General features: G+C 42.4%; 2 protein-coding genes and 1 long non-coding RNA gene across 17 annotated transcripts in view; 2 read left to right on the top strand and 1 right to left on the bottom strand.

Annotated features, from left to right (window-relative positions):
• Positions 1-8,451, bottom strand: part of ppfia4 (PTPRF interacting protein alpha 4) — a 126,720-nt gene extending 118,269 nt beyond the window's left edge. For all 15 annotated transcript variants that reach the window (XM_036983575.2, XM_036983578.2, XM_036983582.2 and 12 more), the window contains exon 1: positions 7,125-8,451. In XM_036983575.2, the coding sequence (XP_036839470.1) occupies positions 7,125-7,379 (255 nt within the window). In that variant the 5' untranslated portion in view covers positions 7,380-8,451. The remainder of the gene's footprint in view (positions 1-7,124) is intronic.
• A 100-nt stretch (positions 8,452-8,551) lies between these two features.
• tmem183a (transmembrane protein 183A) lies at positions 8,552-14,905 on the top strand. Its single transcript, XM_021609806.3, has 8 exons — positions 8,552-9,771; positions 11,436-11,525; positions 11,635-11,805; positions 12,071-12,230; positions 12,413-12,593; positions 13,151-13,231; positions 13,348-13,506; positions 13,679-14,905. Exons 1-8 carry the CDS (start codon positions 9,708-9,710, stop codon positions 13,862-13,864), a joined length of 1,092 nt encoding a protein of 363 aa, XP_021465481.1. The 5' UTR covers positions 8,552-9,707; the 3' UTR covers positions 13,865-14,905.
• Positions 14,906-17,537: 2,632 nt separating this feature from the next.
• Positions 17,538-25,325, top strand: LOC118942916 (uncharacterized). The gene is made up of 2 exons (XR_016497307.1): positions 17,538-18,096; positions 19,614-25,325. It is a non-coding gene; the product is annotated as an uncharacterized LOC118942916 (long non-coding RNA).
• Positions 25,326-27,821: the final 2,496 nt, after the last annotated feature.

Below are 27,821 nucleotides of genomic sequence, written 5' to 3'. Positions count from 1 at the left end.
GATTTTTTATTAATTTATTTGCAAATTATGGTGGAAAATAAGTGTACACTTCCAATGTGATTTTCTGGATTTTTTTTCTCATTTTCTCTGTCATAGTTGAAGTGTACCTATGATGAAAATTACAGACCTCTCATCTTTTTAAGTGGGAGAACTTGCACAATTGGTGGCTGACTAAATACTTTTTTGCCCCACTGTATACACGGGATACGACAAGACGAGGACAAAGGACGTCTGACTGCTATGCCATCTTGATTGTACATGAATAATGAATCATAACCAGTAGTATCTACCAGGAATAATGAACCATAACCCATAGTATCTACCAGGAATAATGAATCATAACCAGTAGTATCTACCAGGAATAATGAATCATAACCAGTAGTATCTACCAGGAATAATGAAACATAACCCATAGTATCTACCAGGAATAATGAATCATAACCAGTAGTATCTACCAGGAATAATGAATCATAACCAGTAGTATCTACCAGGAATAATGAATCATAACCAGTAGTATCTACCAGGAATAATGAATCATAACCAGTAGTATCTACCAGGAATAATGAATCATAACCAGTAGTATCTACCAGGAATAATGAACCATAACCCGTAGTATCTACCAGGAATAATGAATCATAACCAGTAGTATCTACCAGGAATAATGAATCATAACCAGTAGTATCTACCAGGAATAATGAATCATAACCAGTAGTATCTACCAGGAATAATGAATCATAACCAGTAGTATCTACCAGGAATAATGAACCATAACCCGTAGTATCTACCAGGAATAATGAATCATAACCAGTAGTATCTACCAGGAATAATGAATCATAACCAGTAGTATCTACCAGGAATAATGAATCATAACCAGTAGTATCTACCAGGAATAATGAATCATAACCAGTAGTATCTACCAGGAATAATGAATCATAACCAGTAGTATCTACCAGGAATAATGAATCATAACCAGTAGTATCTACCAGGAATAATGAATCATAACCAGTAGCATCTACCAGGAATAATGAATCATAACCAGTAGTATCTACCAGGAATAATGAATCATAACCAGTAGTATCTACCAGGAATAATGAATCATAACCAGTAGTATCTACCAGGAATAATGAACCATAACCCGTAGTATCTACCAGGAATAATGAATCATAACCAGTAGTATCTACCAGGAATAATGAATCATAACCAGTAGTATCTACCAGGAATAATGAATCATAACCAGTAGTATCTACCAGGAATAATGAATCATAACCAGTAGTATCTACCAGGAATAATGAATCATAACCAGTAGTATCTACCAGGAATAATGAATCATAACCAGTAGTATCTACCAGGAATAATGAATCATAACCAGTAGTATCTACCAGGAATAATGAATCATAACCAGTAGTATCTACCAGGAATAATGAATCATAACCAGTAGTATCTACCAGGAATAATGAATCATAACCAGTAGTATCTACCAGGAATAATGAACCATAACCAGTAGTATCTACCAGGAATAATGAATCATAACCAGTAGTATCTACCAGGAATAATGAATCATAACCAGTAGTATCTACCAGGAATAATGAATCATAACCAGTAGTATCTACCAGGAATAATGAATCATAACCAGTAGTATCTACCAGGAATAATGAACCATAACCCGTAGTATCTACCAGGAATAATGAATCATAACCAGTAGTATCTACCAGGAATAATGAATCATAACCAGTAGTATCTACCAGGAATAATGAATCATAACCAGTAGTATCTACCAGGAATAATGAATCATAACCAGTAGTATACACCAGGAAGAGTGAATCAAATAATAATGAAAGATGTTTGGTGAATCTATGAATTATGTATGATCACTGGAGTTTTTGCCACTCTAAATATATTTTTTTATAGAATATTTTGAAATGCATTTCATCACTCAAAATCTTGCCAAAGCATATTCTGTAAGAGTGGTTAACATGAACTTAAAATAATTTGACAGTATTTATATGAATCGGGTCATGAACAAGGGAGAGGTTAAACGTAGGGTACTGTAAGTCTGACAAGCTTATTCCCACACTTTACGATAACTCTGTTGCAGTGGTCTTAGGTAGTCTCCATACAGGCTATTCCCTCCATCGCGACACCACTGCTCAGTTGAAGAGCGTGTGATCTCCATGCAGCACCACAGCACCATGTGCCTTTGGAAGAGCACCCCTCAGCCTCAGAAGATGCTCTTCTGGAGGCAGGAGGTCATAGAGTCATTATACCCTAATGTAGGACTATATGCCTACTAGCCAAAATAAAGCGCAGAGCATGCATGATGCTTGCAACTCATCCTTCATTCAGTTCAGTCAGTCAGTATGTCATCCATTCAGTCATTTGCCTGAGTTGCAATAGGAACTAAATCACAGAATAGAACAGTCTTATCCATTTCTTTATTGAAATCCATGTGTGTATTCAAATTTGTCAAATTTCTCCAAAGTTCTTTAGCCTATCACTTTAATAATTCAATAATTAATGTTGGCCTATACAAATTAAAAAGGCCTTCAACTTGTATGCATTGCAATTTAAGATATAATTTTGGGTACGAGTGTCTTTTAATTGTAGAACTTTATTTGTGTTTTACAACTGTTTTTATTATAGGGCTCACCTATAGAGACCCTAGCTCACAGTCCTCTAAATATAGCCTCTAAATATTTTTTCACCAAAATAGTTGAAGCACGTGCAGTGGCTGATAGGGAAAACAGATCTGGCAATAATAATAGGCTATAGATAGTCTTGATCATTTGGGACCCCTTGGCTATTTCGCTCAGGAGAGGTTATAGCCAAGACTTAATCAATATTTTGTTTTGTCTCATTTATTAATATGGATATACCCTCTGTGTGATGAGGTTGTATAACACAAATGGCTATAACAAGCCTACATACAGAGTGGAATTCACTAATACAACAGTCAAAAGGCCTAATATAAGGCCTACAGTCCGCGTTCCCAACTACTGGAAAAAGTGTGACTCATCGTTACAATAGCCCCACGCGGCTATAAAAATTAATTATGCAATTGTATGGCCATTAAATAACACAAAACAGCATGGCATATTTATATAGTGGAATAGGTCTATCCTAAATCATATTTACTTTCTATTTTGCAGCTCAGGCGGTTATTCTAGACAATGCTCTTATGTGTCTTTATCATTCTCACACAAGTCATTTGCTGAAGGCCCAAGCCTATACTACGTCATTTACTGGTATAACCTTGTTATTGAATGCAGTTCTAAAACAAGCTCTAGACTTTTATTTTGGAAATTAAACCAGAAGCTGCAAAGCAACTCTGATGTCTGGTCTGAAGTTGTTTGATTGACTATCTAACTTCAAATAGCTACGTTCGGTTCATGTCCTTTGCAGATGCCACATTACTGACAAAAGTTTGTACGCATAAAAAAGATGTGTAACCGAGTGAAGGGAGACATAAAGTAAGAATTGAAAGAATAAGTGTTAATTCATAGTTGTAACGTAGGGTTTGTACGTTTACAGATCCATTCATGTTTGACGCATGGCTTTTCTTACGACGCTAACAATTTACGTATGGATTTTCTTATAGTCCTAACGATACGTTTGTTCAACCTTTTGGCAGGTATCTGGCTACATAGTCTAGTTTGTGGTGCGGGAATAATTACAAGCAGAGAATGCCAAAGCTGTCATCAAGGCAAGGGGTGGCTACTTTGAAGAATCTCTTTGTTTAACACTTTTTTGGTTCCTACATGATTTCACATGTGTTATTTCATAGTTTTGATGTCTTCACTATTATTCTACAATGTAGAAAATAGTAAAAATAAAGAAAAACCCTTGAATGAGTAGGTGTGTCCAAATTTTTTTCACTGGTACTGTACATATTCATATTTTTTTAAGTGGTCATTTAGCAGACACTCTTATCGAGAGCAACTTACAGGAGCAATTAGGGTTAAATGCCTTACTCAAGGACAGACAGATTTTTCACCTAGTCTGCTTGGGAATTCGAACCAGCGACCTTTCGATTACTGGACCAATACTCTTTAACTCTAGGCTACCTGCTGCCTGTTCCGGGATTTATCCGATGGCATTGAGGAGTTTATCACATCAGTCACAAGGCTTCATTAATAAGGGCATCGATGATGTCGTCCCCAGAAGCTTGGATTACAGGCAACAGGCCAGAGCTTCCGCATTCAAGGAGTGGGACACTAATCTGGACGCTTATAAAAAAAATCCCACTACACACTCCGACAAACCATCAAACAGGCAACGTGTCAATACAGGACCAAGATCGAATCCTACTACATGCTCGTCAGATGTGGCAGGTCTCGCAAAATATCATGGAATACAAAGGGAAAACCAGCCGTGAACTGTCCAGTAACGCAACCACATATCTGAGAAAAGTAGGGGTGCTGCAGCACCCCCTGAAAAATCTGAACATCAAAAGATATATAAATTCTCACAAAAGTAATGCATTGTATTAGCGGACGAATGTAGCCGACTGTAGAGAGGGCAAATCCACCCTCCCTTCTTCGCTGTGAAAGAAATCACACCACCTCCAAACATCTTCCCGCGGCTATGCGCAAGCCTACCAGATGAGCTAAATACCTTCTATGCTCAGGCTAGCAACACTGAACCATGCATGAGAGAACCAGCTGTTCTGGATGATTGAGTGATTACCCACTCCGTAGCCGATGTAAGTATGACCTTTAAACAGGTTAACATTCACAAAGCCACTGGGCCAGACGGATTACCTGGATGCGTACTCAGAGCATGCGCTGACCTGCTGCCTAGTGTCTTCACTGACATTTTCAACCTCTCCCTGTCTGAGTCTGTAATACCTACATGTTTAAAGCAGACCTCCATAGTCCCTGTGCCCAAGAAAGCCAAGGTAGCCTGTCTAAATTACTATTGTACCATAGCACTCACAGCTGTAGTCATGAAATGCTTTGAAAGGCTGGTCATGGCTCTTATCAACACCATCATCCCAGACACCCTGGACCCACTCCAATTTGTTTACCGTCTCAACAGATTTACAGATGATGCAATCTCTATTGCACTCCACACTGCCCTTTCCCACATGGACAAAAGGAATACCTACGTAAGAATACTGTTCATTGACTACAGCTCCGCGTTAAACATCATAGTGCCCTGCAAGCTCATCACTAAGCTAAGGACCTTTGGATTAAAAATCTCCCTCTGCAAATAGATCCTGGACTTCCTGATGGGCCGCCCCCAGGTGTTGAGGGTAGGCAACAACACATCCGCCACACTGACCGTCAACACGGGGGCCACTCAGGGGTGCGTGCTTAGTCCCCTCCTGTACTCCCTGTTCACCCACATCTGCGTGGCCACGTATAACTCAAACACCAGCATTAAGTTTGCTGACAACACAACAGGATAGGCCTGATCACTGACGACGATGAGACAGATTATAGGGAGAAGGTCAGAGACCTGGCAATGTGTTTCCAGGACAACTGCCTCTCCCCCAATGTCTGCAAGACAAAGAAGCTGATCGTGGACTACAGGAAACAGAGGGCCGAGCATGCCCCCATCCACATCGATGAGGCTGTAGTGGAGCAGGTCGAGAAGTTAAAGTTAATCAGTGTCCACATCACTAAGGAATTATTATGGTCCACACACACCAACACAGTCTTCCCCCCCAAGAGTCTGAAAAGATTTGGCATGGCCCCACAGATCCTCAAAAAGTTAGAAAGCTGCACCATTGAGAGCATCTTGACTGGTTGCATCACATCAGCAGTGTGGTTCTCCAATAAACTCAAAAACCCACAATCACACATTCCAAATTGAAACACATTTTTTGGTAGGATTTTCTTTTTTTTACAATAACAACCTTACATAAACAAAATACAATGAACAGACACAGACAAATTTAAACAAACATGATTGACATCACACCTGCTCAGACGCACATGTTCCCACCTCAACCATGCGTATGTCTCAACCACAATCTCCCTCAACCTTCATCCCCTGGAACTTTAAAGTGCTTGTAGCACTCTATTCTAGATGGCCTCAAATTGCACTCTTCTATTTTTCTCTGTAGCCCACACCTTTTCAATATATAAAAAATAATACATTTAATTCATCCACTGTCGAAGAGACAGAGGAGGATCATTTGATGTTCAGTTTATGAGTAGAAGTTTTTTCAAAATCATTAGTGAGAAAAGTATGGTCCACCCCATTGGGCATATGAGGGTTTGGGCTATGTCCCAATTCTCCAACTTTCTACCGTTGTGCCATTGCACAGTACCCATCATAGATTTCATGCAGACTGACGTTTGATGTCATGGATCTTGCCCTGGAGGCAGAACTGAGCGATTTCCACTCGATGGGCTAGCTGCAAGGTCAAAAATTGGCTATATCCCAAAATACATCAAAACAAAAATGTGCTCTTTGTTCTTAATTTGTGGTTAGGGTTAGGTATCAGGGTTAGCAGTGTTGTTAGGGTTAAGATCAAGGTAAGGTTTAAAATCTGATCCAGGCTGCATCACTTCTGGCCGTGATTGGGAGTCCCATAGGATGCACAATTGGCCCAGCGTCGCCTGGGTTCGCCGTCATTGTAAATAAGAATGATTTCTTAACTGACTTGCCTAGTTAAATAAATGTTAAACTTAAAAAAATATATATATGGCTGTGCCAGCTAGTGACCACTGGAGCTGCCTCCAGAACAAGATTCATTACAATAAATACCAACCTGTGGATTCCATGGTGGTACTCCCTCCATTCAATGCTTCCTTACATGAATCCAATGCTTTCTTACACCAATCCAATGCTTTTAAACCAATGACAGGGAGTTGGCAAATGCACACTTTGGCAGAAGGGTGGAGAATCGGGATGCAGCCACAGTCTCCTTTCCTTGTCTCCTGTCCTTCATTGCCATTGATAGGTCATTATAGAGATTGAGGGGAAGAGCAAGGGGGCTTGAACCAGTGACCCTGTGGTAAGAGAGGATTAACTATAGACCATGACCATCATCTCCTCTAGCACAACAGCAGTAGTCTGGGGAGGACACCCCTTAAGATCCACACCTCTTGGCAGAACCTCTGCTGGGTTATGGAGGTAATTGGATACATGTATGTGTGTGTGGTGTTCTCTCTCACCTGAGGTAGAGCCGCGTAGATCTGACGCTGGAGCACATCCCTTTCATGCAGCGCACCCTGCAGCTTGGTCTGTGATTGGATGAGTGTCTCCTGGGTCTCGCGCAGGGACTCCAGCAGCTTATCTCTCTCGTCCAGCATGTTGACCATCAGTTGTTCGAAGTTGGCTTCCGGGTCCGAGCCGTTCTGAGCCCCTCCACCCCGGGGAGGACCCCCCGAGTCCCCCTCGGTGATCGTTGGCATCACCTCGCACATCATATTCGCTGCTTGGTGCTTATAGTCCTATAGGCGTGTATCGCTGTAATGATATGGGCGATATCCTCTGCTCTCTGTAGGCTACTCGCTGCCGCTGGCTAATAAACACAATGATTGATTGATGTGAATAGACTATTTATCGTTGATGATCGCGATTATTAGAAAATGGCATTAATCATCTTAATGAAAAACTTTCTTCCAGAATCATGAAATTTAAATCAGTCGATTGTTGACCTTTTTTCCATGTCTGCCGGCGATGGTTCATCTGGCACATCCGCCCAACCCCGCGCGCCACTCATGTAATTCCAGTGCGTGTGATTTGATTGACGGATCAGATACACTGTGATGCCGCCGCTGACCCTGTCGATGACATGTTCCAATCAACTGATCTGGGTTCCGAGGTTTATTAGGCGCTCTTTTGCTTCAACAGACACCAGTTGCCGATAACCTTTTCACAGAGAGACGGCGATAGCCAGCTAGGCATGTCTGCGGCATCTGCCTTCTCAACCCCCCGCTGCCATCTCCACACCGCCACCGAGCAGACACACACACCACTCCTCCCTCTCCCTCACACACGGGCTCCCGCAGCTGTCACCACTACCGCTACGGAAACCGAGCAACTCGCCGCTTTCTACAAAATAATTTAAGCATCATTTACATCTATGTCACCGCATGTGACCACAGCAATCCACATGGTCGCACGTCGTTTATTTCCCCCCTTTTGACCAGCGGACAAATTCAGTATTGTGTTAAGACAACGGAAAATCTTCGAACGCTCTCTCCATAAAAAAATGTAACATTTGCTCTAGCGGCAGAAGAACCCCTCACATCAGCACCACCTTGCGCGTCGACGCGCTATTATGCCACGCCGTGCATGCGCGCTCTGGCGACTGAGACCAAAATTGTGTCATGCGCAGCGCAGCCTGATGGGACCCGTTATGAATTATGGAACTGGAATTAAATGGAAACTAAAATACCGCATTGGGATATAAACTGGATGTTATTCATAAACAAATGCATTAGGGTGCCTAGCCTATAGCCCATTGGACAATAGTCTGCCCATAACCCTTCCAAACATTGGCTTCTGTTTGTCTTATTTTAGTGCGTTGTTCAGTAACACCACCACGCCTGGATGCTTGTGTTATATCTATAAATGCTGCATTTACCATTCATGAATCTATTTCTCATCTGATGCATTTTCGCCGGTATGGCAGAGCTATGACACAAATCCGGGATATTCAAAGATTCTAGTATGACTATGGCTGACATTGCAATTTCCGATTCCTGTAGTGGGCTAGGCTACTGCACTGTAAAGACTATAAATTCATGTTTTGACTCATGTTATGACCAAATCATAAAATGTAGGACGTCAGTAAGCTAAAATGGTTTCATAGTAGCCTGGCTGTCTCTCTTATGCTACTTCATAAGATTTAAGATGACAAAATATGTTGGGATTTTAACTCAACCTTCATCAGAGATACTATTGAGGAGATGGAAAATTCCATTGGAATCGTATTAACGCCCGTTGTGTACGTTGCCCACGGGCCGTCAATGTAGCGGTGCATTCTGGGAGAAGGGGCGCTAGCCCAAAAACACAATATGAACATATATTTCGTAAACAATAAGTACAACATTATCAAATATTTTCCGAGATAGTTCACTTGTTATCTGTAATATAGTATAGCTTGAAATCGTGACATTACGTACTTTCGAGGAATAGGCAGGGTTTTCAACATTTGATGCGTTCAAGACAACTGGGACCTACGTGGTCAAATCACAACGTTAGTAATCTTCAAGTCGGAGCTCTAGAAAGAGGGCCGAATTCCCGAGGCGGAATTGTTAGTTGGATGACCGTTCAAAACTATTTTCCCAGTCAGAGCTAGTTTTTTCAAAGTTAACAGTTGTTTGAACGCGGCATCATACCCTGATTTTGATAAGGGATTGCGTGACGATTACACAATTGTTCGACAGTCTGCTGGTGAGGCGTTATACGTTCCTCCATTCCTTTTCCAATGGGATTCCTATCTCCTCCTTTCCTTAATATATCTGTCCTCATTCTGGGTAACCGACTAATCTGATTGGCGAATGACCACTCTTGTCCAATCAAATTCGATAAGGATGAGCTCGTCGTTGACAACTGAAACGAAGGAAGTCTCGCGTTATTTAATGAACGTCAACTAATTTGCGTCAGTCCCATGATGGCTGACGATCCTGGAGGAACATTTTTCGATTGCTGTCCCACTTTTTTCTCTTTCTCTTTACCTCTGCTTGTCATAGAGACATGGCAGGACACACAGCCTCGATAAGTGGCCACAGACCCCTCTTACCGTCATGCCCAAGAAAGGGAACCGAAAACGGCTGAAATTTCGGTCCGGGGACATCTGCTCCGAGTCAGGTAGCTAGCTCGCTAAAGCGAAGTCTTTCAGTGGTGGACATATTGGGTTGATCCTCGAGGATAAAAATCAAACTACCCGATTCTATTACCATCATTGATTAAAAATATAATAATTGCATGTGCATATTCATGAGGCTTGCAATGTCAGAAAGGTATGTAAAGGCCTATTTTTGGTTGATGTCAGGCATACCCATCAGAGGCGCATCGCAGTGTAGCTAACGTTAGTCAGTAGGGTTCGTGGGTGGAATCACTGGTGAAGCCGAGTCAATTTAAAAAAAGTCATATTACAACCTATGTTGGGATATTTGCGTTTGCTCTGTAACTTATAAATACAAATACAACGTTTTTAATCTCAAAACCAGAGAGCAGGTTCAGTCCACAAAGCAAATATTGCTTTGAAAGTTATGACCTGCAGCATGGTCAAGCAAGTTAATGTTTGACAGTTCACTAAAACACATACTGATTTATAACTACAGTTACTGCAAGTCAGCACAAATATAACAGGAGCACTGCCTCTGCTATTCCAGCACCATTTCAAATGAAACATTTAAATACAATCAAGATATACTTAGTTTAATACACGGAAAACAAACTTACAGATACCAAAAACAATTTAGTCCAATCAATGTTGCTAAATATCATGTGGCTGTCTATGGTACTGATTTTTGTCAGTGTGCACATGTAAGAAAAAAACTAAAATTCCCTCACCCTACTTGTAGACTAGTTGAATGCCATCCTCTCTTACATGTTGGCAAAATGGGCTATGGCTCTGTTATATAGTACGTTTTTGGTTTATTTTCATAGGCTAGCATGCATTTTAGCTAGGTTGCCTAACTTCCTCACATGGGCTAAAATTAACCACATACGTTAGCTAGTTAACGTGTGCTAACTAGGCTTCATCTAAGCTACATATTGAACTTCAATCGTCTCAGACCAGTGGCAGAATATATTCATTTATGGTTAGCTCATTTTTATTGGTCAAATATTTGGGGAAGCCTGGCTTCCCATGGGGCTCCTGAGTGGCGCAGCAGTCTAAGACACTGCATCTCAGTGCTAGACAACACTGAGTGTAGTTAGACTTCTCATTGTATTCCTTTCTCTGCTGTGTTCTGAGAAAAGTGAAAGGGCGTGTTCGAGCGGATCACTTTTGTCAAGCCGGTGACTATCGGCTTGCATACTTGGTGCTTTCAAGACAACTGGGAACTCCGAAAAAACAAATTGGAAAATTGGAGCTGCCATGCATTGAGCCTTGATGTTGATGACGTGTCTGACTTTCTGCTGTCGCAGATGCACCACTCCCCTGACTTGACTGATTGACTTTCGTCTACAGTCGGTTGCTTACCGTTAGCACTGAAATGAGCACAAAGAAAAGTCATGTTTGAGCCTATCAAATACATGATCCATCTTGGGTAAATTGTGACTGATTGACTGACTGATCGACAAGTAGTTATTTATGATGCAAAGGGAGTTGTTAATCAGTCAGTAGGCAGTTGCCTGCAGTGTCGAACAAGCCAAAAGTGTCTGACATACCTAACCAGTGTTTTCAGGTCACCACAGACAAAGGAAAAGGCATGAGGGGAGCAAGAAGTTGTTTAGTACTATTGAGATGCACCCTATGTTATTGTGAGCTCTTGGTAAACGGCATATTCTCCCCTCTCTTGCAGTGACTGTCGCTGATTTTGCCAATGCTGACCCAGCCGTTGTGAAGTCGGGGAGGGTGAAAAAGGCTGTTGCCAATGCAGTTGAAAAAGAAGGCAAGATCATCAATCAAAATGCTTGGGCATGTCCATTCTACACACACAGCAATACATTGATAAACCACATTATTGTGCTTACTAACTTTCCACTGTGCTTGTCCTGCAGTGAAGTTGTTGTGTGGACTGGAGGCGTCGCAGGGTTCCTTACAGGAGGTGTTCTCGTCAGTGTCCAGCCTCACCGGAGACGCCCTTGAGAGTAGCGACGACCTCGACCCCAGGGAGGATGGAGTGAACGAGCCTAAAGAGGCACGCAAGAAGAAAAACAAGAGAAGGAAAGGTACACCGCCTCTAGTCATGCATTTTAGAGTTGAGGGCTGCGTCTCATTCCAGATGGTTGCTCCCTTCCCTCTGTCCATGTTAACTGATATTACACAGTGTAACTGGGTAGGTGATAGCAATAAGCTGTAAACTAGGCCTACTTGGAGCTATTGTGTTCACCTATCCAGTCATTTCAGCACCGTATGTGAACAAGGATGGATAGGAGTGAACAACTTTTCTGAATAAAACACAGCCCATCGTTTGACTCTTATCTGTTTTCCCAGAGTGTAGCGAGTGCAGTGATGGAGAGGACTACACAGTGGATATCTGGCTGGTGCTGGCTTCTTATATCCGTCCAGAGGATGTGTGTACGTTTGCTCTGATCTGCAGAAACGCCTGGACCGTCACCTGCACTGCTGCCTTCTGGACCAGACTATACAAAAGGTAGGGTTAGACATTTTCATTGCCACAACTGATATTTTAGGTGGGCTCCTGCAGCTCTTGATAAGACTTGAATCCTGGAAAGTCAGATGCCCTTGGCAACTGGCCCCTAAAGGAGAAGTAGCCTAGTTTTCTTATTTATGTATTTTCTCTCCCTCTATCCCCTGTCTCTCCCACTCCTATAGACACTACAGTCTGGATGCTTACCTGCCGTTTCGTCTGCAGCCAGACTCCATAGCAAGGAAGCGTTGTCTACGGGCTCGTGTGATTCGCTCCCTCTTCCACCTGTATGAGCCATTCAGCTCACGTGTCTCCCTAAGCCCCGCCCTCCCCGAGTCCCCGCCCACCACGCTACTTAACTCCAAGGTAAAGAATCAAGATGGCAACAGGCTAGCGGTTGTGCCATAGAACTGTATGGTGTGTGGAGTTAGAGGTTCTCTCCTTATTCGGATCCTGTGAGGGTCTGATAAATTGATCTGTACTATAACTCACTAATCCTGATCCATCAAGTTCTGGCTTTAATGTGCACTTGACACTTGTGCAATCCAATGCTAAGAGATGTTTTACCTTTTTTCTTTGCACCCCAGTATCTCTACTTGCACGTTCATCTTCTGCACATCTACCATTCGTGTTTAATTGCTATATTGTAATTACTTCGCCACCAGGGCCTATTTATTGCCTTAACTCCCTTGTCTTACCTCATTTGCACACACTGTATATAGACTTTTTGTATTTTGTTCTACTGTATTATTGACTATATTTTGTTTATTCCATGTGTAACTCTGTGTTGTTGTATGTGTCGAACTGCTATGCTTTATCTTGGTCAGGTCGCAGTTGCAAATGAGAACTTGTTCTCAACTAGCCTACCTGGTTAAATAAAGGTACAAATAAAAAATATGTTTTACCTGTTTTCTCCTCTGCAGTGTCTGCTGTTCTGGGTCAATAAGGTTGTGGGCACTCGACCTGAGCCCATGTGGGAGTTCAACTTCAAGTTTGTGAAGCAGGTATGTATTCATGCCGAACTGTCTGAAGTACACTAGTGAAACATGTTTACTTTAAATTTGAAATAAAACATTTAATTGTATTGAAGGATACCATAGTTTGTGTGTCTCTCCTCTAGGCGATGAGGTGTAAGGCTGGCAGTGCCACCCGGGGTCTGCTGCTGCCCCGTCAGTATGAGGAGGTCCATGCCAACCCAGACTCAGACTGCTACCTGCTGCAGGTCACCACCCTCAACTTCATCTTCACCTCAATTGTCATGGGGATGACCCTTTCCCTGGTCAGTACACCACTCACTCATCCTGGTTTTTACTCTGTAAAGACCGTCTCCATCCATGAAGTTGCATTGTTAAAGTCACAATGTGGTTGTACCTCATAGTGGGGCTGTTTTAGGAGAGGGGAACCTGTGCCTCCTTCCTGTCTAACCCACTCTGTCTCTGTTCCCTCTCCAGTTTAACGTCAATGTGAATGCGGACATGCGTCACCACAGAGTGTGTCTGGTGTTCCAGGACTCTCCTCTCCAGCAGGGGAGGAGGAAAGGGGAGCAGGGGGGGACACAGGTGGTGCTGGACCCTGTACACAGCGTGAGACTCATGGACTGGTGGCATCCTCAGTACCCTTCATCCCCCTACACCTAGAGCCCTCATATTATCCCACATGCTCCACACAACACCCATTTAGTCCTAGAAATCACTGTAATCGTCTGCTCGAACACCTAGAGCGCCCAAAACCATCCACAATACCGTCTCCCTGTACACCCAGAACCTTGCTTCACCTCACCCTTCTCCAGCCCCCAACACAGTCCTCTAGTGTATTATTTACATCCCCCTACACCAAAAACCACCTACCTCCTCAGTACCCTAGCTCTCTATAGACAAACCCTCAACTTCCAATCCCCCTTACATTGCCTACCCTCAGACCACCCTATAAGTTTGTTGAACAGATGTAGACAATGTCATTTCTTTTAATATTTCCTCTCTAACTGTGACCTCTAAGGGACTTTTGATTTCACTTATTGATTTGACTATTCTACGGGCCAAAATTATGATTTGCTGCTTGCGTAATTATTTGATTTGATACCTCTAATCATTGCTTACTTTTAAATTGTAATTTTTAAAACCCCACCTCCTGATTCATCCCCTGTGTATTCTCCTCAGGAAGTAATGTCAGATCTGAAAACTCTGGTCAGTTCTGAGGCTGCTGCATTGTAGCGGAGCAGCATTTTATATCCTGCCTCTGTCTGTTAGAATGTTTATGAACACCAGGAGACCAGTCGTATGTAAACAATGACCAGTAGAAACATGTGAATCATGCTTAATTTCAAAAAAAAAAAAAGGGGTGTATTTGAAGAATCAACATATAATACCCACGAGACTATTTCAGTTTTACTATTTACTCAATCGTCCAATCAAAATGCATTTAAGAACATTTGCGTTTGAATTCAGAAGTTTATCGTGTGTAGTGAAAAGCAAAGCTTTTTGTTGATCAGACCTGAAATTGCTTTATTGTAAATACATGTATAGCTGATTGACCTTGTGAAGGACATGTATACATGTTTGGCTGTGCGAGCCATCCATAATATCATTCCGCATGTAAAGTCTGGAAGCTGTCTGTATGTGATCTGATTGTTTGGCCAACCTCCTGTACTGTAATACAACTAAAGAACCCCTTCCATACTATTCTTTATTTCTCTATCAATACAAATGGGGTTTCTTACTATCATATGTTTCACATATGGTGATATATACTTAAAATGTTGCTGCTATATAGCCGGTGGGGTAAAGTAATACTGTATTTAGCCTATCCAACTGTTTCCTTGACAATAGTGCCCTTTTGTGGTAAACAGAGGTAACATGGAAAATGTAACTTTAAAAAAAATATTTTATTTAACCAGGTAAGCCAGTTAAGAACAAATTCTTATTTACAATGACGCCTTATGGGACTCCCAATCACATCTGGTTGTGATACAGCCTGGATTCGAACCAGGGTGTCTGTAGTGACGCCTCTAGTGCTGAGATGCAGTGACTTAGAATGCTGCACCACTCGAGTGTAGCTGCATAGATATATTTGATAGATTTTGGGGTGAAAGCATTTGTACAGTTTAAACCATTAAAAAAAGAGAGAAATCCCAGAGTATCACACATTAAATTGTTAAATGTGGTCAATTTAATGTTTATCCATGTATTTCAATGTGGATAATTGATTGTTGAATTACACCTGAGCCGGAATCCAAAGACAATAGGGTGAGGCCACGCAACCAGTAACGGTGCGTGGGTAAAATCACTGGGGAAGTAAGGAAAAAAGCCATATTACAACTTAGTGCATTCAGACCCCTTGACATTTTCCACATATTAACTTAAGTATTCAGACCCTCTGCTTTGAGACTTGAAATTGAGCTCAGGTGCATCCTGTTTCCATTGACAATTTTTTAGATGTTTCTACAGCTTGATTGGAGTCCACCTGTGCTAAATTCCATTGATTGGACATGATTTGGGAAGGTACACACCTGCCTATATACAGTGCATTCGGGAAGCATTCAGACCTCTTGACTTATGAGTGGCCCGCCCGGATTTGAACCCGATCGAAAGTCTCTGGAGAGACCATAAAAACAGCATGATGACTTTGCTCATTGTAGATATATATATATAATTCATTCTTCCATCTATCCATGTGCTTTCGTCCTGTCACCTTCTCCCTTGACTTGTGCACGGAAGTCCACAACACATCAGCGCTCTGTGACTAGGCAAAAAAAACTTTCCAAGTCAAACCTTCATACCTTGGCCGCTAACCGCTACACACAGCCTACGTTGTTGTCGCATCATAGTCAACTAGAACTAACGCTTTACTAAACCCGCTACAATCATGCAGTACGGTGTACATTCAGAAAGCAGTTTAGCAGTTACACCAGCGGGCCCTGTGGCAGTAAATTAATCAAACCAAAAGCTTACATCGACTTGGAAGAGTTCCAGTGTTGGATAGACATAGCATCCTTCTCTGTTTGAGTAGGCTGAAGTATGGTTACACCATGGTGCTATTCTACAGACTGCTACTGAGGCTACTGTAGAACATCATTGCAAAACTCTGTTTTGATCAATTATTTGGTGGCATGAATATATTTAGTATAGTTTGTCTATAAATTATCACTTTTTTTGGTTGACTATTTTTATGAAATTCACTGAGGATGGTCCTCTTCCTTCTCTGAGAAACAGAAACCTCCACTGGTTGACTCACCCTACTTGTAGATCAATGCCAATGCCATCCTCTCTTTCATGTTGATGAAACGGTCTATCACTGTGTCATACAGTACACAATTTACTTTTGCTGTCCAAGGCTACCCGGCTAAAATGCTTGCTCGCTAGCCATACTTCCATTCATGGGCAACGTTAGCAAGTTAACATTAGCCTTCTACAACTAGCTACATATTTAACTTACATCCTCTCAGGGGCACAACAATGTATGAATTAATGGTTGGCTCAGAATCGTCATTATAATCATTGGCCAGTACGGAGAATTAAGTAAAACCACAAGTCCAAATCCTTATCTCCATCCATGGCTAATTTAGGAAAGGGACAAATTTAGTTATATAGCTAGAGCACTGGAGGGCAACAACACAACAATTCAAGTTCTTTCTGTCAATGACTTATGCTCTCAATGCGATCTGATAGGAGTGATGCCAAAATCCAACCTGGTTACCCTTGACACTTTTTTTTGGTGCACCAGGACCATTCACCATTGAGATTGCCCAGTTTAGCTCAATGCTGGCTTCCCTTGTATTCCATTTAATGCTTTGGGCCGCAACAATGTCATACTCGTTTGCACCAGACAGCATCAGCCAGATAGTTGCCAAAAGGTTGAACATGCGTATTGTTAGCATAGTAAGAAAATCCATACTTAAATTGTTAGGATCATAAGAAAAGGCATGCGTGAAACATGACATGTAACCGTTGAATGAGGTCTGTAAACGTACAAACCCTACGTTACGACTATGAATGAACATTTACACGTCTAATTCTTACTTCGTCTCCTTTCACTTGGTTAGACATTTTTTTTATACGTTACAAATGTAAGGAAGTGCTATTTCTTATGCAGGTGACCAGCCTACTGCTATTACATTGCTATAACTGAGACAACGTATTTTCACAGTAAAACATGTTAGGTCCCATACAGGATAGCTCCCACACCCACACACACAGCACACACACATTACACACACTAACTGCCGAGGACACACAGATAAGACATACACCCACACATTGGGAGGAAGAGACAGCCTTGACTTGCAGAAACCAGCGCACACACCTAATCTCCTTTCTAGCCGAACATTGTGTGACTGAGGACAGCGCACACACCTAATCTCCTTTTTTAGCTGAACATTGTGTGACAAAGAACAAGACTCAGAGGGATGACGGACGGCCCAACAGGGCCAATCCAAGAAGACTACACCTCAGCCTGAACCAACCCGAAGACCCGATCTTCTAGAATCAACCTACTTTCTGTTCTGTATATGAGACATGTGCACTCTGTTATCTGCGCTTCTTTTTCTGCTGGTTCCTTAAGAACCGAATGAAATGGGCCCGTATACGTTGTACCAGATATCTTTACTCATAATTAAACTGTCACTTGTCATACAATAGACCACCTTGTCTGAATCGATCCTTGACCGGCTCACCCTCCTACATATCCCATTATTAACAGAAACTTGGTAGCAGAGGGATGGTTTACTAACGACCCAGTCCAGAGTGGTTGATGTGGGTGTGAGGGGGCGAGTTGGTGAAAGGACGGTTCCCGGAGGACAGGTGAAAACCATTCGGGGGTGGACAACAATTCTGCTCAACTCGGGAAACTGATCTCTGGTCGACCACAAAATAAGGTAAGCAAAACCTGTTTTATCAAACTTTGCATATTGTCGAATAGTCATACCAAATTACGATCAGTAGTACCGAGTGTGGGTAAGAATTTTTGTGTAAATTTTATATAAATAATGGACTTGAAATTGACAGTGAAGTAAACATATGTGGTAATTAGAGTATCCCGATAGTCCGGCATGAGAACGGTCCGGTGGCAGACACCGGTAAGGGATGAGTAGTAGTTAGAATATTCCGATAGTCCGGCATGAGAACGGTCCGGTGGCAGACACCGGTAAGGGATATTTAGTAGTAGACCTAATATTAATAGAATATTCTGATAGTCCGGCTGTGAACGGTCTGGTGGCAGACACCAGTAAGGAATAAATAATATAGTCTAGGATAGATTTTCACCGATAGTCCGGCTAGTGACCGGTCCAGCTGTGTCTGGTAAGGTGGTCTATTATTGAGTATTGATGTGACCAGGATTATATTCTATGTATAAGTGATATTCGTTCGGGCGTCTGAAAAAGGGCGTGATCAGTTTTATCATTAACATCTGAGTATGATTCGATCATTCATCTGCAAAAGATAAATCCAATTAGTGTTTTAGATAGAACCAATAGCCGGTAGTGTCCGGTGAGGTTAAAATCCAATAGCTGGTAGTGTCCGGTGAGGTGTCTACAATAGATTAATGTATGATTAAGATATGTTGGACTGAAAAGTCCGCTTTGTGTTGTGGCCAGAATGAATGTGATAAATGTACTAATGTGTGATGTCATAGAATAAGATGTTCTAATTGAACAATTGTGTTTAAAACTATGTCCATGTAATAATATTTGTGTGTTGACTATAGACTAAATGTAAACGGCGTTTCACAAGTCCCTGATATTATTACCATTATTTAAAATTATTGTGAGCAAAGTATTTCCTAAATTCAAAAAAAAAAAAAAAAAAAAATCTATTATCCAAATTGTTAAAACATAGTTTATGTTGATAATCATTTCCTGAATTGGGGGCTCGTGTTTAATCATTAAAACATTATTGTTTAAAATTCTGGATATATGACGGAGAGGCTCTGAGTTAAGACAGAGTACGAGTAATAGTGTCTCCTAAGAATACATCACTGGCACGAGCCAGTGACGGGCTAAGTATATCCAAAGAGTGTACAAAATATTTCTAAAAAAAAACACGTCAAATCAGCACCTAAGACAGGTGGAGGAGAGGTTTGGCATTACACACAAGTTTGGCTCTGTGTATAGGCCGCAATCGCAGGGCCTTGTGGAACGCTGTAATCAAAATCTGAAAGCTAAAATAGCTAAAGTATGTGCAGGAACCAAATTGACCTGGGTGGAAGCCCTGCCCCTGGCACTGATGGCCATGAGGTCCTCACCAGGTGCAGGGACACATCTTTCACCCCATGAAATAATGACAGGTAGAGTAATGCCAGGGCCACCAAGAGAGGGAGGTCATATGCCCCCTCTTGATGTGCACCAGATAGGGATGTCTGACTATGTGAAGAAATTGACGGAATTGTCTGCAGCTCTCTCCAAACAGATACACCGTGTCGCAGAGGGGGAGCTGACTGACGTCCCGGAACAACCAAGGGTAAAAGTTGGGGACTGGGTAAGGATCAAGGTCCACAAGAGAAAGTGGGCTGATCCCAGGTGGACTGGACCGTACGAAGTGAAGGAGGTTACTTCACACTCAGTCCAGGTCAAAGGTAAATTAGGCGCACCTTGGCACCACCTGACACATTGTACACCAGCCCCAACCCCTGCCAGAACTCTGGCTGAAGTAAGAAGTGATTTACTCACATCCAATTCGAATTCAAATTCTGACATCCCTCCCGTCTGATCATGTGGAGGAGACTCCCATCCTCAGATGATAGGGACACTAGAGTAGCACCATGGGCTAGAAGGGCTAGGAGACCATGGGAAAGACTGGGTTGTTCTGGCCCATTGTTTGTCCTAATTATAGTCAATGTTGTTTTGACATTGGGAGTAATGATATGGGCAGCCCAGCGTATAATCACTGACCAGGAACAGACTACCCAGCTAAACATCACCAATGCTTCAATATTCTCGGATACGCATGTTCTGTCTAAACGTCAAGTTCAGAATAATGACTTTGAGTGTACTGCAGAATTGATTAGGTCAGCTACTCTGTGTATCCCGCCTAACGCTACTACCACTGTTATACTTACCTGGGGTGTTATTGGAAGCCCAGGTGGCGGTTATGGTACTCATGCAATCAGTTGGTCTAGATCAGTGTGGTACATGACAGAAGGGGGGTATAATAAATGGACGTGGAAGAATTTAGTGGCAGAGACTGGTCCTGACTGGTCTAGCTGGACAGTGCATCAGATGGCACTCCTGTGGCGGAGCAGGTTGACGTTAACTAAAGTTACAACTGGTTTGAAATTGGTAATCAAACACAGGGAAGGTGGTATGACTTATGACCTCCATTGTAACTTTCCTTTGTGGTCTGATCAGCCTCATTGGAAAGCCATTTGGATGGAGAATCTAGGGTAATTTGTAATACTGATATTAAGGTAATTTAATACAAAAAGGCAGTGAAATTTACATTATAGTGTCATTATATTTTCTCTGATGAACGTGGTGTGAAAATTTAGCTAGGATAAGTTTTATTTATGGTAGACTCATGTTAAGTATTTGGGACATATTTTGAGCAAACAGGGCAGGGAAGAAATTGAGATATTTGTGTTTGGTTTTAACACCTGTATATAGGGGGTGCCATTTGAATATTTAATTTGTGGTCATGGGTAATACGGTTTGTTTTTGTTTTTATTTTTTAAGGTAAATTAATTATAGTGGGGTTTAATTAACCTATATAAGGACTTTAGAAAGTGCCACCATAGACATGTTTTTCTAAAAAAAAAAATCCATGAGTTTAGATAAAGCCAAACAGTGAGACATTTAGTTCAAATTTGGAAACATGAGAAAACGAGCTACAGACAGATAAGGGGAAAAGGCAGACAGAAGAGCCCTCCCCTGCACTGCAGAGACCTTGAAGGTTGGAGAGCAGAGAGGATAAGTTTTAAAAGGGAGCCAGGACGAGCAAAGATAACAGAATGTGTAGATAACAGTTACTGAGTGGAGACAAAAGGGAGAATTGGACATGTGGAAAATGAAAGGGGCGCTCCTACATGATAATGTCAGAACAGAAGGATAATATACTAATCTTACCTAAGTCATTATTTAGAGTAGGTAAGGTTGTTACCTGGGCAGAGCCAGGTATCAAAAGGGGGATGGGTAAATTGTGGTCTAGGATAGGATGGGGCCTATTGGATAAGAAACTAAATATATAATCAGATAAAACATATGAGAAACTGTTTGTTAACCAAGCCTGTATGTCCAGGATTTTATGCATTACAGGTGAACTACAGGTGAAGTCACTCAATCCAGTCCCAGAGGCTTGTTGGGGGGACCATACAAGGACTCCTGGTGACAGCTAGCTGAAAGAGCTACCCGGATTCATATCGCACGGGGGAGGGTAGGACACATGACACTGTCGAACAAAAAACAGTGTTCGAGAGGAGAACTGGAATTAACAGAATTCCGGGGGCCATCTCTCGAATGAAGTAACCCTCCCTGTCCTGTCACCCCTGTTTTTGTTCATAGAAGTGAAGATGTGTCTGGCTCTTGCTAGTGATGTGTTCTCTGGGAGAGGGTGGGGCTTTACAGGAGTGTCAGTGTACCTGTGTAATGGGGGAGGGTGTCCATATGGGGATTACATGATAACCAACTTGGGACAATTCTAGGATTGGAGAAGAGGGTATTCTTATAGCATAGGGGATCCCACAAAGGTGGATAGGTTTTCCATCATATGGGGAAAACCTGGTAGCACTGTTGAACTTTGTAAAGGTGATGAAATCCTACTAACCATCAAAACTATTAAGCTCTCTGATGCAGGCACTTACACCCTCGGACTACAAAGGACCGGGACAGACACGATGGGTGTGTTTTCTATTAGGGAGCTGCCAAAACCAGAGGTCCCAGACGAACCAGGGCCAGACACACTCCTCTACCACCCCTGGACCGAACCTGCCACCTACCACCACTGTGTTAAAAAATCCTATTCAGGTAATTAATGTTAGAGACTACACAGCTATTGATCAATTAGGCACTGAGACTGGTTTTGATGGTAGGGACAATTTGTGGCTGTCTTATATGAGGTACACAGCTAAAACCCTGAGAAGAAAGGACTGCACTATTTGTAGTCATGCTAGACTTGTTCTGGCTACACACCCATTTGCTATAGGAGAAGGAGAGGGGTGGTTGTGTATTCTGAGAGGTTTTTACCAGGTTCAGCCCAATTCAACCCTCTGTTCCTCTTTGAGCCTTGTGTTTCCTACAGTACCTCCTCACTGGGCCCCTTGGGGTGTTAAGGCATATGGGGGCAATTACAGTTGCATCACGGGTACAGGTAATGGCATGGACTATGGGAGATTGCCTGAAGCTGATTGCAGCAGTAACATAACCATTTATGCCACTTGGCCAGTTACAGGCCTAAACCAAACTAGTGGTCTGGCTGATGTGTGGTGAATATGTGGACCCAAAAGAGTACTGAGACCCATTCTTAGAGGAGACTGGCAAGGTACGTGTGCTCTGACCAGTTTGATAATTCCACTGACCATTGTTGATGTTACTTCTGAACAGCTGTTGGGTTCTGTATCCAGGGGACCTGAAAACATTCCATCCCATGGGAGACATAGATGTAGTGCTCCATGGACAGAGGATGTAGTTGACATACACACTAACCTGTTGGGAGTGCCAGTGGGGGTTCCTCATGAGTTTCAGGCCTTGGGTAGGAATGATGGACTCTGGCACTTACTACCTATTATAGGTCCAGCCATAGTGGATGATAGACAGACTGCATGGATCAGTTATATCTACTATAATCAACAGCGTTTTGTGAATTACCCCCGTGATGCACTCACTGGTCTGTCTGAACAGCTTGAGGCCACATCTAGGGTTGCCAGACAGTCTGCAAGATGTTCGGTGAACAATGTTGCACGTATATTCCTAATAACACCACTCCAGATGGTGGTATAGCTAAGGCCTTTAATGGGCTTGGTGCACTATCTGCTGAGATGAGGACCATGGCGGGGGTGGAGGAGTCTGGACTGTTCTTTTGGTTGGGAGCCTGGTTTGGTAAGTACACTGGTATGGTGGTTACTGGATTTCTGACCCTAATTCTTGTATTTGTATTATTGATGTGTTGTGCTGCTTGCATCATACCGTGTTTTAAGAAGTCTGTTACAGATGTGACTCTAACATGTTTAATCCCATTAATGACTACGGATAACCCCAGTTGTAATTGCTCTGCCTGGGATGCTGTCTATCCCATGACTAAATCTACTGCTAGGAAACCATTGTTTTCCAACAAGGTTGCCAGGGCACATTTCACCTGTGTCAAAATGACGGGAGGCGGTACTAATGTGGGACAGGTTCCTGGGAATTGGTGTCTGGATACAATCAACATTGTTGGGAGTTTCAGTCCAATATCCAGAGCAGATGTGAGGTGGTGGTGTGGCAACACTGTCCTGTTTGATAAATTACCCTCCAATACTACTGGAAGCTGTGCACTTGTTACTCTCCTTTTGCCTGTTTCTATCTACCCTACAGAGGCTGGAGACCTCATCCTTAGGGTCCAGAGGGTGAACCCTGAATATCCAGGGGACGTTCCAGGCGTGCCACCACCCCATCTAGTGGTGATCCGACGTACATAGACGCCATTGGAGTCCCAAGGGGAGTTCCTGACGAGTACAAGTTGGTGGATCAGGTGGCAGCTGGGTTTGAGTCCTCCATTTGTTGGTGGTGCACTGTTAATAAAAATGTGGATAGAATACATTCCAGAATCGCATTGCAGTGGATATGCTACCGGCAGAGAAAGGTGGAGCTTGCACTATGTTTGGTGAACAGTGTTGTATTTTCATCCCTAATAACACAGCCTCCGATGGTAGCTTGACCGTAGCCCTAGAAGGTTTGAGGACTCTTAATGGTAAAATGAAATCTCATTCTGGGATTGATACCTCAATGTGGGACTCCTGGATGAGTGCCTTTGGTAAATATAAAACCCTGGTCTCCTCCATTTTGGTCTCCATTTCGGTGTTCGCGGCCATTTTGGTTCTCTGTGGATGCTGTTGCATTCCATGTATCCGTTCCCTCACCACTAGGGTTATCTCTAGAGCTATTGACCCTTCCCCCCTTTCCCAGATGTTTCCTCTGCTTGCTAATGACCTGCCCGAATTTGAGGATGAGGTTGAGAGTGCCTACTAGGTTTTGTTTTTCTTTTCATGAAATGCTATGACTGCTGAAATAAGGGATAATGAGTGACACCCTAGTGGGTGTCAAAAAGGGGGGCTTAAATTTCACATCATTTTCTTTTGTTCTGTTTTTCAATGAGCTGTTGTTCTCTTTTGACATGAGGGTTGCAAGTTCCTAGGTGGCTGGTAGCCAATCTAGTACATAGTGGGATCGAATGGAGAACATGAAGGTATTTTAAACTTTGTAATTGTTAGCCTAGTTTATGTCACATCTCTTAGGAGATGTGAAGAGAGGGAATCACAAAACTTTTCCTTCTGGGAAAAGTTTTCTTTTTGTGTCTGGATATAGTTAGGTTGTGTCACGTCTCTGGGGAGACGTGAAGAGAGGGATTTGTAAGGAAGTGCTATTTCTTATGCAGGTGACCAGCCTACTGCTATTACATTGCTATAACTGAGACAACGTATTTTCACAGTAAAACATGTTAGGTCCCATACAGGATAGCTCCCACACCCACACACACAGCACACACACATTACACACACTAACTGCCGAGGACACACAGATAAGACATACACCCACACATTGGGAGGAAGAGACAGCCTTGACTTGCAGAAACCAGCGCACACACCTAATCTCCTTTCTAGCCGAACATTGTGTGACTGAGGACAGCGCACACACCTAATCTCCTTTTTTAGCTGAACATTGTGTGACAAAGAACAAGACTCAGAGGGATGACGGACGGCCCAACAGGGCCAATCCAAGAAGACTACACCTCAGCCTGAACCAACCCGAAGACCCGATCTTCTAGAATCAACCTACTTTCTGTTCTGTATATGAGACATGTGCACTCTGTTATCTGCGCTTCTTTTTCTGCTGGTTCCTTAAGAACCGAATGAAATGGGCCCGTATACGTTGTACCAGATATCTTTACTCATAATTAAACTGTCACTTGTCATACAATAGACCACCTTGTCTGAATCGATCCTTGACCGGCTCACCCTCCTACATATCCCATTATTAACACAAACTTTTATCAGGAACGTGGACTCTGCAAAGGACATGAACCGCACGTATCTAGTTGAAGTTAGCTAGTCAATCAAGCAACTTCATACCAGACAATAGAGTTGCTTTGCAGCTTCTGGTTTAATTTCCCAAATTAAAGTCTAGAGCTTGTTTCAGAACGGCATTCGATAACACTGTTATACCAGTAGATGGCGTAGTATTGGCTTGGGCCTTCAGAAAATTACTTGTGAGAGAATTAAACTATAAAGCCACAGAAGAGCATTGTCTAGGGCAGGTATTCCCAAACTGGGGTACGCGTACCCCCAGGTGTACATTAACCCCCAGGTGTACATGCAATGACGTTCTGTACCATCACTCATTCATATATTTGTATGTACATATTCTTTATCCCTTTACACTTGTGTGTATAAGGTAGTTGTTGTGGAATTGTTAGGTTAGATTACTCGTTGGTTATTACTGCATTGTCGGAACTAGAAGCACAAGCATTTCGCTACACTCGCATTAACATCTGCTAACCATGTCTGTGTGACAAATAACATTTGATTTGATTTGAATGCCGTCGGGGTACGCCAAATAAGCGAGATTCATATAAAATAAAAAAAGAGCCCACAGAATGGGATGGCTCAATATTGAATTAGTCATATTTTGATAAGGTGGATGCATGGGGATGTCCACGTCACCCAGAGATATGCCCATGCTGTAAAAATACACCTAGTGGACTGAAACTTCACTGTTGTAGGCATAATACAGCTAGTATCTAGACTTGCGCTGAGGAGTAATAGAGAATGGAGACTTTGAAAACGGTTACCCTTACTTTTTTTGTACTGTTATGTTTGTTTGGGTAGCACTCCTCACAGGCTGTTTGGTGTAGGGTTTTCTTGTTGGTGAGATGAATCTGCAAAACTCTTAAAGGTGTTATTGTACTTCAGAATTGTAACAAGATTTGTTCAAGCCTAAAATGTTAGTTTGTAATCGTAACATGGTGTTTGTATGTTAACAGATTAAATGTCACATTTCATGTTTCAAGGATGGCTTTTCTTACGATCCTAACATTGAACGTACGTATTGTTAGGATCTATAAGTACATTAAATCTTTTGGTAGCTATCTGGCTCCATATACAGTGGGGCAAAAAAGTATTTAGTCAGCCACCAATTGTGCAAGTTCTCCTACTTAAAAATATGAGAGAGGCCTGTAATTGTCATCACAGGTACACTTCAACTATGAAAGACAAAATGAGAAAAAGAAATCCAGAAAATCACATTGTAGGATTTTTAATGAATGTATTTGCAAATTATGGTGGAAAATAAGTATTTGGTCACCTACAAACAAGCAAGATTTCTGGCTCTCACAGACCTGTAACTTCTTCTTTAAGAGGCTCCTCTGTCCTCCACTCGTTACCTGTATTAATGGCACCTGTTTGAACTTGTTATCAGTATAAAATACACCTGTCCACAACCTCAAACAGTCACACTCCAAACTCCACTATGGCCAAGACCAAAGAGCTGTCAAAGGACACCAGAAACAAAATTGTAGACCTGCACCAGGCTGGGAAGACTGAATCTGCAATAGGTAAGCAGCTTGGTTTGAAGAAATCAACTGTGGGAGCAATTATTAGGAAATGGAAGACATACAAGACCACTGATAATCTCCCTCAATCTGGGGCTCCACGCAAGGTCTCACCCCGTGGGGTAAAAATGATCACAAGAACGGTGAGCAAAAATCCCAGAACCACACACCACTACCATCAGTAACACACTACGCTGCCAGGGACTCAAATCCTGCAGTGCCAGACGTGTCCCCCTGCTTAAGCCAGTACATGTCCAGGCCCGTCTGAAGTTCGCTAGAGAGCATTTGGATGATCCAGAGAAGATTGGGAGAATGTTATATGGTCAGATGAAACCAAAATATAACTTTTTGGTAAAAACTCAACTCGTCGTGTTTGGAGGACAAAGAATGCTGAGTTGCACCCAAAGAACACCATACCTACTGTGAAGCATTGGTGTGGAAACATCATACTTTGGGGCTGTTTTTCTGCAAAGGGACCAGGAAGACTGATCCGTGTAAAGGAAAGAATGAATGGGGCCATGTATCGTGAGATTTTGAGTGAAAACCACCTTCCATCCGTAAGGGCATTGAAGATGAAATGTGGCTGGGTCTTTCAGCATGACAATGATCCCAAACACACCGCCCGGGCAACGAAGGAGTGGCTTCGTAAGAAGCATTTCAAGGTCCTGGAGTGGCCTAGCCAGTCTCCAGATCTCAACCCCATAGAAAATTTTGGAGGGAGTTGAAAGTCCGTGTTGCCCAGCAACAGCCCCAAAACATCACTGCTCTAGAGGAGATCTGCATGGAGGAATGGGCCAAAATACCAGCAACAGTGTGTGAAAACCTTGTGAAGACTTACAGAAAACGTTTGACCTCTGTCATTGCCAAC

Source organism: Oncorhynchus mykiss, chromosome 7, assembly GCF_057628025.1.
Source record: "Oncorhynchus mykiss isolate SJ-2025 chromosome 7, ASM5762802v1, whole genome shotgun sequence".
In the NCBI taxonomy this organism is placed as follows: Eukaryota; Metazoa; Chordata; class Actinopteri; order Salmoniformes; family Salmonidae; genus Oncorhynchus; species Oncorhynchus mykiss.
This window is presented reverse-complemented; position numbering and strand designations above follow the sequence as displayed.